Source organism: Neophocaena asiaeorientalis, unplaced genomic scaffold (assembly GCF_003031525.2).
Source record: "Neophocaena asiaeorientalis asiaeorientalis breed wild unplaced genomic scaffold, Neophocaena_asiaeorientalis_V1.1 scaffold241, whole genome shotgun sequence".
Taxonomy (NCBI): Eukaryota; Metazoa; Chordata; class Mammalia; order Artiodactyla; family Phocoenidae; genus Neophocaena; species Neophocaena asiaeorientalis.
The window spans coordinates 852922-867663 of record NW_020172287.1 but is presented as its reverse complement, the minus strand read 5'-3'; the positions used below and the strand labels follow the sequence as shown (position 1 = coordinate 867663).

The window sequence follows — 14742 nt, the reverse complement described above, 5'->3', positions numbered from 1 at the left end:
CCCGGCCCCGGCGCCCGCCCCGGCCCCCCGCCTCGACGCCGCCGATGGCCCAGAGCACGGCCTCCCGGTCGCGGTGAGTAGGGCTCGGGGAGCAGCCCCTTCCCGGGAGATGCTGCCCCTGACGCCGCCCAGGGCCCTTTGGGACTTCCCTAGTGCCCGCAACTTCTCTGGTCTGACTCAGGGGAGGCTAACATGGCAGGGACTGAGTGGTTGTCATCTGCGGGAAATGGCACTGTGGCGTTACTTTGGGAAAACATGACCCTAAGGACCTTACATTAAGGTCCCGGGTGGGAAGGCTGGTGAACTGTCGGTGAAAGGTTTTTCTTCCAGACTGGATTCCGAAATTTTGAGAACTTTATTTTGGAAGAGACTGGCATTTAAGTTGCCTGTGATAGTGGCTTCATTTATTCTGCAAATGTTCATTGGGTCCTTGCTCTTTGCAGGGTCAGGGCTTAAAATATGGAAATAAAACGGCCTTTAGTTGACCAAACTGTTCTGCATGGAAAATCAAGAATCTTTGGAAATCTTAGTAAAGACATAGTACTGCTCATTGAGGTGTACAAAGGTATTCTTTATTTAGGCAACCCTGAAATTTGTGAATTTGTGATTCCAGCAATACTGTTGACAAAGCCAGTTTTCATTATAAGCCTGTTTAAAACCTCTGATGATATTAGAGTTTGTTGGTAAAGTATTATGCCCTTTGGGTTCTCAGTAGATATTCGGGAAATTTGTTGGTTAGAGGTTTTCCTTCCTGAGACTGATTATAAGGTTCCTTGCTGTTGTTTTCTTGGTAATTTAAAGTTTAGAACAAATGTTGCCAATTTAATTTGTGTGTTTTTAAATTCATGCCTTTGTTAAGGTCTCACCTGGGCTGTTGCAGTACTCTTCCCTAATTAGTCTTAAGGTGTTCGGTCTCTTTCACCCTTTAAATGCTAGGTGTGTCACAGCCCCTATGCTCTGTTTGAATTATTTTCCTTATTCTCTCCCACACTAGCTTGGGCTACTGGACATCTCATTGCTTATTGTTATCAAGTCTTACATAGTCAAGTCTTCTCATCCTCACTTTTCTTGTCTGTAAACTGAGGATGTGTTTGGTTTCCTCTAGGATTTTTGTAAGACTCAAAAGAAATGAGTGTCGATGTGAAAAATATTTCATAAATGGAAAGGCTGCCTGCAGGACCCTCCCCCATCACCTTTCAGAATCCTGACATCCTTCAGGGCCATCTCATCTTCCTCTTTAAAACCAGTTTCCACCCTACCCCACAACAGTTAGAATCTCCTTTGTCAAAACATTTAGGAAATGTATTGTCTATGCTATTTATTTTAAGCACAACGTCACATACTACTTTAGGACATGTCTTGCAAACAGACTGTAAGCCCTGGGAGACAGGGAGGGGTGCAGCTCACAGTCAAAGGAAAGACTTTTAAGAGTTGTTGGGGGGGGGGGCGGTTTCCCTGGTGGCGCAGTGGTTAAGAATCCGCCTGCCAATGCAGGGGACACGGGTTGGAGCCCTGGTCCGGGAAGATCGCACATGCCGCGGAGCAACTAAGCGCATGTGCCACAACTACTGAGCCTGCTCTCTAGAGCCCGCGAGCCACAACTACTGAGCCCACGTGCCACAGTTACTGAAGCCTGTGCGCCTAGAGCCAGTGCTCTGCAGCAAGAGAAGCCACCACAATGAGAAGGCCGCACACCGCAACTAGAGAAAGCCCACGCGAAGCAATAAGACCCAACACAGCCAAAAATGAATTAATTAATTAATTTTAAAAAAGAGTTGTGGGTGGTAATTCCGTGTAAGTAAATAGTAAAAGCTCATAAAAATCTCAATTTTACACTCACATAGTTACCTTGAACCACCCCCTAGAATGTATATTAGTAGTGATTCAGTTTGTTTAAAGAGACCAAGAATTTAGATCCCCTATGATATTTTTAGTCCTAAACTACTAGAGAGAAATTGGACATGCTGTTTGAAGAGAAATTAATTCTGAGTGTGTTAGAACTTGAGTCTGGCCTGTCAGTCATTCTTTTGGGTGATTAGGTGTGCCATGTTATGTTGATGTCTTATCACATTAAACCTTGACCCATGGATTTCATGAGTTAAACTTTAGAATGGAATTGCTCTTCAACCTCCTTACTAGGAAGAAGGACCTTTTTCACTTCAGTCTCCAAGTGATTCTAGGTGAGCTCTTTGGCCTTGGAGTGGGGTTTTAGGAATGGAAGATCAGTGTCACTAAGAACACAGTGGCTTGTTCCATTTTAGTGGCTCCTTCAGTTCAGAGAGGGGGAGAGTCCTTGCCTTGGTAGGATTTTGGCTTGGAGAGAGAGCACAGCTTTGCCAGAGAAATGGAGGGGAGAAAGTACCTCTTAGTCATTGTTATTTTTGACAATTCTGTGTATGTATTTGATCTAATTAATATTCCTTGCATAAGGAATATTATTATTATTTTTTTCCAAATGTCCTGTAGTACTCTTAAGCAGTCGTTTCATAGCAGAGTTACCATCGGTAAACCATTTGTACAAGTGAAAAGGGATCAAGTCAAATTACTAGTAGAGTACACCTCCTGCTTATGTTTTTCCCCTTCTTAGGATATTCCACCACAACAAAACCTTGACCACTATCTTCCTACTGTAGATACTGTTAGAGATGGATCAGAAACAGTGCTTCAGACTTTTTTCTACTCTAATTGTCAAGGAATTACCTCATTAGGTTTTCTTCATACTGTGTGTGCTCATTAAAAACCAAATAGTAGTTTTCTAATGATAGGATTGACTTTTTTTTTTAATTAATTAATTTATTTTTGGCTGTGTTGGGTCGTCATTGCTGCACGGGGGGTTTCTCTAGTTGCAGGGAGTGGAGGCTACTCTTTATTGCGGTGCACGGGCTTCTCATCACGGTGGCTTCTCTTGTTGCAGAGCACGGGTTCTAGGCATGTGGGCTTCAGTAGTTGTGGCACGTGGGCTCAGTAGTTGTGGCACACAGGCTCAGTAGTTATGGCACAAGGCTTAGTTGCTCCGCGACATGTGGGATCTTCCTAGACCAGGGATCGAACCCGTGTCCCCTGCATTGGCAGGCGGATTCTTAACCACTGCGCCACCAGGGAAGTCCAGATTGACTTCTTTGTATTAGGGATGCCAGATAATAGAGAATTATCCACTCACTTTATACATTCATTCTGTCATGAAAATAGTCTTCTACAATAGCTTGAACATTTCCTTTTAGTAAAAAATTTTTTTTTTAATATTTATTTATTTTGGCTGCACCTGGTCTTAGTGGCAGCACACGGGATCCTTGCCATGGCACGTGGACTTCTTAGTTGCAGCATGCATGTGGGATCTAGTTCCCTGACCAGGGCTCGAACCCGGGCCCCCCTGAATTGGGAGTGCAGAGCCTCAGCCACTGGACCACCAGGGAAATCCTTCTTTTAGTAAAATGTTATAAAGGTTTATGCCACATCCCCTTATCCACCATTGTCACACTTTTGCTGCTTACTCCTTAAGTCATTGTGATAGTCTACCAAGAAATTTGACGGTTGCATGCCAGCCATTCATGGAAGTTGCCTTTCCTGCTTAGTTTAGGCATGCAGTATTTCTCTCTCTCTCTCTTTTTTTTCTTTTTCTTTTTATCCTTTTAATAAGATTTTTCACAGGACAGAAAAATTTAATTTTGATAAAATCCAGTTTATAATCATTTGTTTTATGAATTGTGTTTTGGTGTTATGTTTAAGAACTCTTTTTATACATCTCTAGATTCAAAATGTTCATATTTTGTCGAGGATTTTTTGCATTTAAGTTCATGAAAAATGTTAGTGTGTAATTTCCTTCCTTTCTCTCTTCTTTCCTCTTTTTCTTTCTTCTCTCTTTTTAACTTTTATCTATACATAACTACACAAATAATACAAAGAACATCTGCATACCCTCCTCTTAGATTCTACCCATTGTCATATGGCTCTCTACCCCAAGCACCCAGTGTGTACCTTCTAAGAGTTAAGAAAGATGTGTGAAATTTTAATAATGATTTTGTAGACCAAACTTGTGTAGGAATTATGTAAATAACAAATTATTTTCTAAACATAAAACAGACATTGTTCTATAATCATGTGGGATAATTTTAGAGAAAAGATGACTAATGTGGCTTTAGAATCCCATTTCTTCCTATAACATTTGCGACATTGTCATAGTACCATCTTTCCTTTTTTATCTTCAGTATCCCCTTTCCCACTGGGTCCTTCCCTTTAGCTTGAAACAGGAGCACATATTCTCCTTTCTTTTGTCTTTTCTCACCCTCAAAATAGTATTCTATCTCCTTCCTTCCCTTTGTGCTTTCCACTGTACTTCCCATTTACTCATTGCCCCATTGTAATCTGCCTTCTACCTCTTTTACTTTTCCAAAGCTGCCCCCTTAAAGGACACCAAAGATGGAATTACCAAATTCAGTGGCTTCTTAGTCATCATTCTTTTTGACTTCCTCCTTCCTAAGACTCTTCTCTTAGCTTCTACTCTCTTCTGATTTTCTTTCCAGCTTTCTGACTTTTTTTCTGTCTCCTTCCTGCTTTCCCTTATTAATTCATGCAACAAATATTTGAGTACCTACTGTGGGCCAGAGCATATTTTAGTTGCTAGGGATACAGCAGTGAACAAGACAAATTGAAACTCTGTTCTTACGGAGAGAGATCAATAATTTTTTAAATTAATTTTAAGTTATAATAAATGCTAAGAAAAAATTTTAAGAGTTATGTGATACTAAGTGATTTGTAGCAGCAGCTTTAGATATGGTAGTAGCAGCTTTGTCTTAATTTGGCCTGAATGACAGGAGTTTATGAATCAGCTGAAAGTTTCAGAAAAGAACATTCCAGTTAGAGCCACCAGCACAAAGTCTCGGAGGCAGGAACCTTCTGAGCTTGCATGAAGACAGAAAGGAGGTCAGTGTGGCCAGAGCAGCAGGTATGCAGTTGGTATGAGTAAGCAAGGATCAGATCAGGTGCAGTGAGAAGCAATAGCAGGATTTTAAGCAAAAACATCACATGATCTAACATTTTTTAAAGGCCATTCTGGTGCTAGATGGAGGATGTCTGGGATTGGTCTGGGCAAGAGTGGATGCAGTTAAAGCTTTTGCAATGTCTAGGCTGGGGCTGGTGGTAGTAGTGCAGATGGAGAGGAGGAGATGGATTCTGGACAGCTTCTTAAGGCAGAGGTGACAGAGGTTGCTGATGGACTAGATGGATTGGATGGGGGCAAATGAGAGGCATTGAAGGGAATTCCAATTTTTTTGGCTTGAGAAACTTTCTTTGCACACTTTTTAAACATTCATGGTCCCCAACCAACTAAATTCTCTACTTTTTCCACTCAGTTTTCTTTTCCTGGGTTAATGTCATTGATTTTTTTTTTTTTAATATTTATTTATTTGGCTGCGTCGGGTCTTAGTTGTGGCATGTGGGATATTCATTGCAGCATGTGGGATCTTAAGATTGTGGCGCTCGGGTTCTTCGTTGCAGGGCACAGGCTTCTCTCTAGTTGTGGTGTGCGGACTCCAGGGCGCCCAGGCTCAGTAGTTGTGGCACGTGGGCTCTCTAGTTGTGGCTTGCGGGCTTAGTTGCCCTGCGACATATGGGATCTTAGTTCCCCGACCAGTGATCGAACCCTCATCCCCTGCATTGGAAGGCGGATTCTTAACCACTGGACCACCAGGGAAATCCCTGTCATTGATTCTTTCATGGCTTCATCTGTCACCTGTAATAATGAGATTCATCAGATATCTCTACCAAGGTTCAGATCCAGCTGTCTCTTGGACATTTCCACTTTGATTTCCCACATGTCCAAAAGGGACTCTCCCTTTTTCTTGCCAGTCTTATGTTTCTTAAGAGTATTTTCCCTAGTCTAGTCATCCAAAGTAGAAACTTGGGAATTATCCACTCCTTTTCTTCATTTCCTGTTTTTTTGAGTTTTGTGTTTTGGGGGGTGTTTTTGTTTTGGTTTGGTTTTTTTTTTTGGCCACGCTCTGCAGCATGCAGAATCTTAGTTCCCCGACCAGGTATTGAACCAGTGCCCCCTGCATTGGGAGAGCAGAGTCTTAACCACTTGGATCGCCAAGGAAGTCTCTATTTCCATCTTTAAGTTGGTTATTTGTTCAACCAACATTGAGCTCCTGCTGGGAGCCAGAAATTGTGGTGGTGCCAGACCTGTGTGTCATGCAGTCTCTTGGGGAGTAGGTGGTAAACAGTTCTTTGCAAAGCCCTGTTGAGGGCTGAAAAGCCTGTGGGAATACTAGAAAAGGGATGCCCCTTGGGTGAAGTTGGGAAAGTTTTAAAGACTTGACTTTTAAAATGGGTCTTAATATTTTGCCAGATGTTTTCCCAAAGGGCGTTATATGAAACGCTAATTTCATGGGCTGTTAAAACAGTTCTAGAGTTGAGCAAATTTGGGTGACACTGGGATAAACAAATTTAAAGTTTCCTTTATTTAGGATATTTCCAAACATTTAATAGGCTAATATGCATGCGGACTTGAGCTCTTATCAGGGGACATCTAATAGGATTTTGATTTCTTTGAGAAGCTAAGCAAAAGCACAAAATTATGACAGTGAGTAAATCTTTGAATTTAAGGCTTAAAGTGCCAGAGAGGCGGGAAGATAAAACTGGAAAGGTAGGAGTCATATCACGAAAAGCTTTGTGTTTGATACTGGGTGTTTGGACTGAATAATTTTGAAACATTGTGAATCCTGCCTCACACATTTTATGTTGACATTTTGAACTTTTCATCCTAAGTTTTTAAGCTTATGAAAAATTATAATGCATTGGTTGTGTTAATCAATTGTATATTAAATTACTGTAACAATTTATTAAGTGAAATATATGAAATAAATTTATGTAACACATAAGTGCTACATATGTTTAATGTGAATCAACTATTTTAAAAAGAGAAAAGAAAAAGGGTAAAAATGCTGTTTATAGTTGCAGAGGATATAACTTCCAGAGAATTATAAATACTAACATTTAAAAATAAAATGGTTATATCATTTTTTAAAATGTCGCCAGTGGAACCTGAATACCTTAGTGATATGCTTTCATCAACCATTTAAAGAATGCTTTTCTTTAACAGAAATTCTGTTTATTTTAAGAAGGTTTATTTATTATTTTTTAAAATTAATTTATTTATTTTACTGCGTGTGGGCTTTTCTCTAGTTGCGGCAAGCCGGGGGCTACTCTTTGTTGCGGTGTGTGGGCTTCTCATTGCGGTGGCTTCTCTTGTTGCGGAGCACTGGCTCTAGGCGCGTGGGCTCAGTAGTTGTGGCACGCGGGCTCAGTAGTTGTGGCTTGCGGGCTCTAGAGCAAGGCTCAGTAGTTGTGGCGCATGGGCTTAGTTGCTCCGCGGCATGTAGGATCTTCCCGGACCAGGGCTCAAACCGTGTTCCCTGCATTGGCAGGAGGTTTCTTAACCACTGCGCCACCAGGGAAGTCCCTGTTTTTTTAATTTATTATTTTTGGCTGCGTTGGGTCTTCGTTGCTGCATGCGCAGGCTTTCTCTAGTTGCAGTGAGCGGGGGCTACTCTTCGTTGTGGTGCGCAGGCTTCTCATTGCAGTGGCTTCTCTTGTTGTGGAGCACGGGCTCTAGGCGTGCAGGCCTCACTAGTTGTGGCACGCAGGCTCAGTAGTTGTGGCGCACAGGCTTAGTTGCTCCGTGGCATGTGGGATCTTCCCAGACCAGGGCTCGAACTCATGTCCCTTGCATTGGCAGGCAGATTCTTAACCATTGTGCCACCAGGGAAGTCCTAACAGAAATGTTAAATCATTCCTTTTTCTTGGAACTTGCATTTCTTTTTCCTTTTCTTTCTTTCTTTCTTTTTTTTTTTAATTAGAGTATAGTTGATTTACAATGCTGTGCTAGTTTCAGGCACACAGCAAAGTGATTCAGCCCTACACACATATATATCCGTTTTCATATTCTTCTCTCTTATAGGTTATTACTATACAGTAAATTCCCTTTTTGCTCTTTTTAAAGTTGATTTATAGGGAATTCCCTGGCAGTCCAGTGGTTGGGACGCCATGCTTTCACTGCTGAGGGCCCGGGTTTGATCCCTGGTCATGGAACTAGGATCCCACAAGCCACATAGCGTGGCCAAAAAAAAAGTCGATTTATACAAAAGAATGTATGTAGCATTTATAGGTTCTGTGTGTTATATATATTTCTTATTTCAGTAAGTAGAATTACGGTAAATTAGTATACAACAAATAACAAGCACATTATAAATTTTTATAAATAATTAAGCAAAAAAAGTACAGGTTTATTATACATGCCTCCCTTAATGAGATGGATGAGGCTTTTCCCACCTCAATTTGTTCACATAACTGTGGATGAATTATTACTTGTTGACAAAATGATAGTTCTTAATTCTTTTCCTATTTTTTGTTTGTCTTTATACATTTAAGTTCCAGTAATCCTTGTTCATATAAGTATAAAAGAAAGGAAGAAATTTAATTATACAATGTTAATCAAATTTTTGAAATTTGAGTTGGTATGCCAAAAATCACACAGTGATATGTATCATCAAAATTAATTTACCAATTAGACGACAGCTTGGTTTGGTACACTTTCAACTTTAATGAAAGCAGAGAATTAGAAACCATCTCACTTACAAAAAAGGATAATCTAGTCATCAGTCATTCACTTTCTCATTTATGGAGAAATGAAACACAAAGGCTTTACATTTATCAATTGATTGTTGATTATACCTGTTATTCTTTCACTTAGAAGGACCTTGTTTAACCTAATATACTCAAAATTGGTTGGGAAAATCAAAATACTGTTCATTTCAATACACCTTTGCCAATACAGTATTTTTTGATAAAATATTTTTATTTGCTTTAGATATATTTTCATCAGAGCCTTAGAGCTGTGACTGTAGCTTGTTTAATGTATGAAAAATGTCTACCTAATTGGCAAAATGAGTCTCCATTTTCAAGTTAATCAGCTTTCTGTCGAAAAAGTTTGCTTCATTTTTCAAATACAAATAATACTATACAACCCTGTGAGTACCATCTCACTTCTGAATTCTAAGGGAGAGTTCAAGAGCATGGAGCCTTGTCGTGAGTTTTGTTGCCTGCATAAAATACTGTGCATTGCCTGCATGTATTTTATTCATTCATTTGAAGAGCTATATGTTATTTGGTTAGTTGAGGATGGAAGAATGATGTTTTTAAATGAAAAATATCACCACTCCTGCTGCCCACTCTATGGCAGTCTTAATTCAAAGCATCCCAACTCGCAGGCCAAACTTTGGCAATTTAAGTGCTCAAGGCCCTTAAGTCAGTGAAGAACCATTGTGCCTAGCAGAGCAACAGAAGAGACTGGTATACAGTGAACATTTGGAGCAGCATGTCATTGGGGTGGCATCTGGCACCATGGGAATGAAACCCATGTGCAACACTCCAAGGTCCCTAAAATACTTTGAATGCAGTTCTTTGAAAATGGCCTAATTTCTCTAGGTGTCTTTACACGTATGCCCTTCCCTAGTCTCATAATGCCTGACACCTGCTCACCATTCAGAACTCTGCTCATGTGCCATCTCCTCTAGGACCTCTTTCCTAAGTCCCTCCTCTAGCCAGGCTAGGTACTTAAACCTATGCCAGAACAATCACGCTGAGCTTTAATTAGCGTGTTTGCCGCTCTCCATTAGACTATGAGCAATCTGAGAGCAAGACCAGTAGTTTAGCACCAGACCTCACACATATTTGGCAGTCAGCAAGCATCTGTTGAACGAATGTTAATGATATTGTGGAAGGAGCTCTGAATTGAGAGTCAGAAGCTGTATGTTTTTAGGCTGGGATCATTTCAGAGGTGGAGTTGACAGAGGTAAGACAGTAGACCATGATTTGTACTGCCATGTTCATTGCAGCCTTGTTCATAATAGCCAAGAGGTGGAAGCAATCTGAGTTTCCATCAACAGATATGAATGGATGAAGAAAATGTGGTGTATACATACAGTGGACTATTATTAAGCCTTATAAAGGAAGGAAATCTTGTCGTATGTTGAAACATGGATGAACCTTGAGGACATCATGCTAAATGAAATAAGCCAATTTCAGGAAGAGGAATACTGCATGATTCCACTTGTCTGAGATATCTAAAATAGTGAAACTCTTAGAAACACAAAGTAGAATGGTAGTTGTCAAGGGCTGGAGGGAAGGGGAGAGTGGGAGTTGTTCAGTGGACGTAGAGTTTCAGTTTTGCTAGATGAAAAGTTCTAGAGATTTGTTGCACAACAGTGTGCATATAGTTAACGCTACTGTACTGTACATATAAAAAAGATGGTAACTTTTATGATATGGTTTTTGACCACAAATTATTTTTGAAGTATAGTTGAATTAGTGTTGTGTTACTTATTGCTGTACAAAAGTGACTCAGTTGTACATAGACATATACATTCTTTTTCATATTCTTTTCCATTATGGTTTATCACAGGATACTGAATATAGTTCCCAGTATATATACCAGTTTGCATCTCCTAATCCCAAACTCCCCATCCAACCCTCTCCCCCCAACCCCTTGGCAACCACCAATCTATTCCCTATGTTCCTGATTCTACTTCTGTTTCATAGATAGGTTCATTTGTGACCACAATTTTTAAAAAATTAATTACAAGACAAAAACTATGATTTTCCAAACCATATGCTTGGAAAATTTTTAGCAATTATAAGGGCTTTAGTTATTTATTTATTGGCCACACCTTGCTGGCATGTGGGATCTTAGTTCCACGACCAGGGATCGAACCAGTGCCCCCTGCATTGGAAGCACAGAGTCTTAACCACTCGACCACCAGGGAAGTCCCTAATAAGGGCTTCTTAATGAAGGCATATCAGGACATCCCTGGAGATGCAGTGGTTAAGAATCCGCCTGCCAGTGCAGGGGACACGGGTTTGAGCCCTGGTCCGGGAAGAACCCACATGCCGTGGAGCAACTAAGCCCATGCACCACAACTACTGAGCCTGAGCTCAAGAGCCCATAAGCCACAACTACTGAGCACGTGTGCTACAACTACTGAAGCCTGTGCGCCTGGAGCCCGTGCTCCACAACAAGAGAAGCCACCACAATGAGAAGCCTGTGCACCACAACAAAGAGTAGTACCCACTGGCCACAACTAGAAAGCCTGTGCGCAGCAATGAAGACCCAACAGAGCCAAAAATAAACAAACAAATAAATAAATGTATTTAAAAAAGGATACTCTGTGGCAGAGTGTCATGTATATCAGAATTAGAGCGGTCCCCACTTATCTGCAGTTTTGCTTTCCACTGTTCCAGTTACCTGAGGTCAACCATTGTCCAAAAATATTAAGTACAAAATTTTAGAAATAATTCATAAGTTTTAAATTAGGTGCCATTCTGAGTAGTGTGATGAAATCTTGTGCTCTGTCCCCCTGGGGACATGAATCATCCCTTTGTCTAGCATATTTACGCTGTATACCCTATACACCCTTTAGTCACTTAGCCATCTGGGTTATCAGATTGATAGTCACGGTATTTAAGTGCATCTAACCCTCCTTTTACTTAATAATGGCCCCAAAACACAAGAGTGGTGATGCCGGAATTTCAGAGATGCCAAAGAGAAAGTGTAAAGTGCTTCCTTTAAGTGAAATGTATAGATTTCAGTACTATCCCCGGTTTCAGTCATCCACTGGGGGTGCAACCCCCTGGATAAGGGGGAACTACTGTACTTGGGGCACTTTTTAACTATATATCTTCTTGCCTACTGATGCCCTCCCTTTTCCACCTCTCCCCTGACTTTCATCCCTTATCACTGCTAGAATGAGTCACTGTTATTCATGGGGATATGTCATATCCCTTAGTTGTGTGGAGGTTTGGTCTCAATTCTTCACTCTTTGGGTCATATTATACACCTACACCCTTGCCATAGTTTCAGAGCAGGCAGAGTATACGTCCCCATTCCTTGATTTGGAGCTTGGATATATGACTTGCTTTGGCCAATGAGATGTTAATGAGAGGGATAGGAGGATATATTGTATTTATGAAACAATAATTTTTTAATTCAGAAAACAAAATCTTGGAAATATTATAAAAATATGAAATATGTGCATGAACTATACGTATGAAATATGAGTAATTTTCCCAAAAAGTAAAGAAAAAGAAGGCAAAGCCGAAAATAGAGAAGAAAATTAGAGGACCAGTGTAGGAGGTTGAACATCTGAAAAATAGAAGTTACTAGAAGAAAGAAATGATTTAAAAAATAATTTGAGGGACCTCCCTGGTTGTCCAGTGGTAAAGAATCCACCTTCCAATGCAGGGGATGTGGGTTCCATCCCTGGTTGGGGAACTAAGGTCCCACATGCTGTGGGGCAACTAAGCCCGCACGCCACAATATTGAGCTCACATGCCTCAACGAGAGAGCCTGAATGCTGGAAACTACAGAGCCCACGTGCTCTGGAGCCTGCGCACCACAACTACAGAGTCCATGCTCCCAGGAGCCCGCACGTCACAACTAGAGTGAGAAAACCTGCACACCATAGCTAGAAAGTAACCTGAGCGCCACAACTAGAGAGAAGCCCGAGCGCTGCAACGAAGAGCCTGCGCACTGTAACAAAAGATCCCACGTGCCTCAACGAAGATCTCGTGTGCCGCAACTAAGACCTGACGCAGCCAAAAAAATAAGGAAAATAAATAAATAAAATAAATATTTTAAAAATAATAATAATTTGAGAATTTAAGGGCATGAGTTGCCAGATTAAAAGGGCGCACTGTGCCCAGCACTGGGGAAGAAAATAGACCCACGCCAGTTATAACTTCTGAACATTCAGTTTAAAGAAGAGATACAAACTTCCAGCATGGGGAGGGTAGGGTACTAGGTCATATATCAAGAATCAGAGTATCTTTGGACTTATTGGCGGCACCATGGGAATCAAGAAGACAACAGTACAATGCTGAAATTCTGAAGTAAAATGATTACCAACCTAGAATTCTATACCTAGGCAAAGTATACAACAAGAATGAGTATAGAATAAAGTCATTTTCAGAAATTAAGGATTTAAAAAATTTTACCTGTCACCCTTTTTAAGAAGCTACTGCAAGAAATACTCCATCAATATTGAAAGAATAAATCAAGAAAGAGTAAGACATTAGATACAGAAAACAGGAGACCCAACAAAAAAAAAATGACAAGGGTTCACTTGGAGGAGGATGATAAGTGATACCAGGATGGCTTGTATTGATCATGTCTCTCCTTTCATGCTTTGCCAAGGACACTCATGGAAGTTTTCAGCTTTTCCCTGAGAGTGGGAGGTAGGCCACGTTGGGGTCAGAAGCAGAAGTACAGAGCAGCCCACTCTCACTGACCAGACTTGCTGCATGTCCAGCGCCTGGTCTACATGCTGCATGTCTTGCCATGTGCCCAACTGTGGAGAAACCTGTGTTTCCCAAGACTCACTCATGACCTCGCTTGCAACTTCCTCAGAGGGGACCTTGTCAACTTCCATAGAAGCAGAAGTCAGACCATGACCCAAGACTGCTCTGCTCACCTCCTTCTGGAGCCTCTGTCCAGTGAGATCAGTGCAGCTTGCTTCTTGCATGGCTAGTGTTTGCTTGCCCTCCCTTTTCAAGACTAGGTGGTATGTTGTTTGGGGATAGATTAAATGAGGGTGGTAGAACTATTATTAAAAGCAATTAACACAAAATCAGGATATTAGATATCTGTGTCAGGGGTTGAAGAGAAGGGATACAGGGGCTTCTAAGGAGAGCTCCTCAGACTTAATGTGCGTGTGAATCACTTGGAGACCCTGTTAAAATGCAGATTCTAAGCCAGAGCAGGGGGAGGCTGAGATTCAGCAGTTTTTAAACCTTCCAGGTGATGCTAGTTCTGTCCTGGGACCATACTTTGAGTGCCAGTGTTCTAAAGTGCCATTACTGTTGTTTCTTAATTTGAGCAGTTGATGCACAGTGTTCATTTTCTTGTTAACTCTTGATGTATGCATGTATGTGTGATACCTTTCACAACAAAAAGGTTTTAATTGCAAAGGAAAATATGAGAAGGATGTATTGAGCAAAAATCCTGGAGATGTAAACATGTCAAATCATAAAAGCCTTGCGTACTTTATTGTATTAGTCAGTGTTCTCCAGAGAAACAGAACCATTAGGAGACATATATATATGGAGGGGAGGGGAGTATTGATTGGTTTTATTGTAATGAATTGGCTCACACAGTGACAGAGGCTGACAAGTCCCAAGATCTGCAGTCGGCAAGCTGGAGACCCCGGAGAACCAATAGTTGGAATGTTGGCATGCTCCAGACCCCATGAAGAGCCAGTGTTACAGTTTGAGTTCACAGGCAAGAAAAAAAAAAATGATGTCTCAGCTCAAGGCAATCAGGCAGGAGGAGTTCCTTCTTGCTTAGCCTTTTTATTCTGTTCAGGATCCCACTTGATTGGATCCATCCAAATCAGGAGGGCAATCTGCTTTACTCCATCTACTGATGCAAGTATTAATTTCATCCAGAAGCACCTTCATAGCCACACCCACAATAATGTTTGACCAAATATCTGGGCACCCCATAGCCCAGTCAGGTTGATGAACAAATGTTAAGAAATTGAATGACTTAGAATTTCTCAACAGCAACACAGGGAGCTAAAAGACAATGGTGCAGTTCCTTCCAAATTCTGAAGAATGATCTCCATACTGGACTTATCTATCCAGACAAAATACGAGTCAAGGGCATGTGTAGAAGGAAGACATTTTCAGACATGT

At 41.0% G+C, this 14742-nt stretch overlaps 1 protein-coding gene across 1 annotated transcript in view; it reads left to right on the top strand.

Annotated features, from left to right (window-relative positions):
- Positions 1–14742, top strand: part of MAML1 (mastermind like transcriptional coactivator 1) — a 46471-nt gene that overhangs the window by 1352 nt on the left and 30377 nt on the right. Inside the window, 1 exon segment of the mRNA XM_024765042.1 lies at positions 2–73. Coding sequence (XP_024620810.1) covers positions 2–73 — 72 coding nt within the window.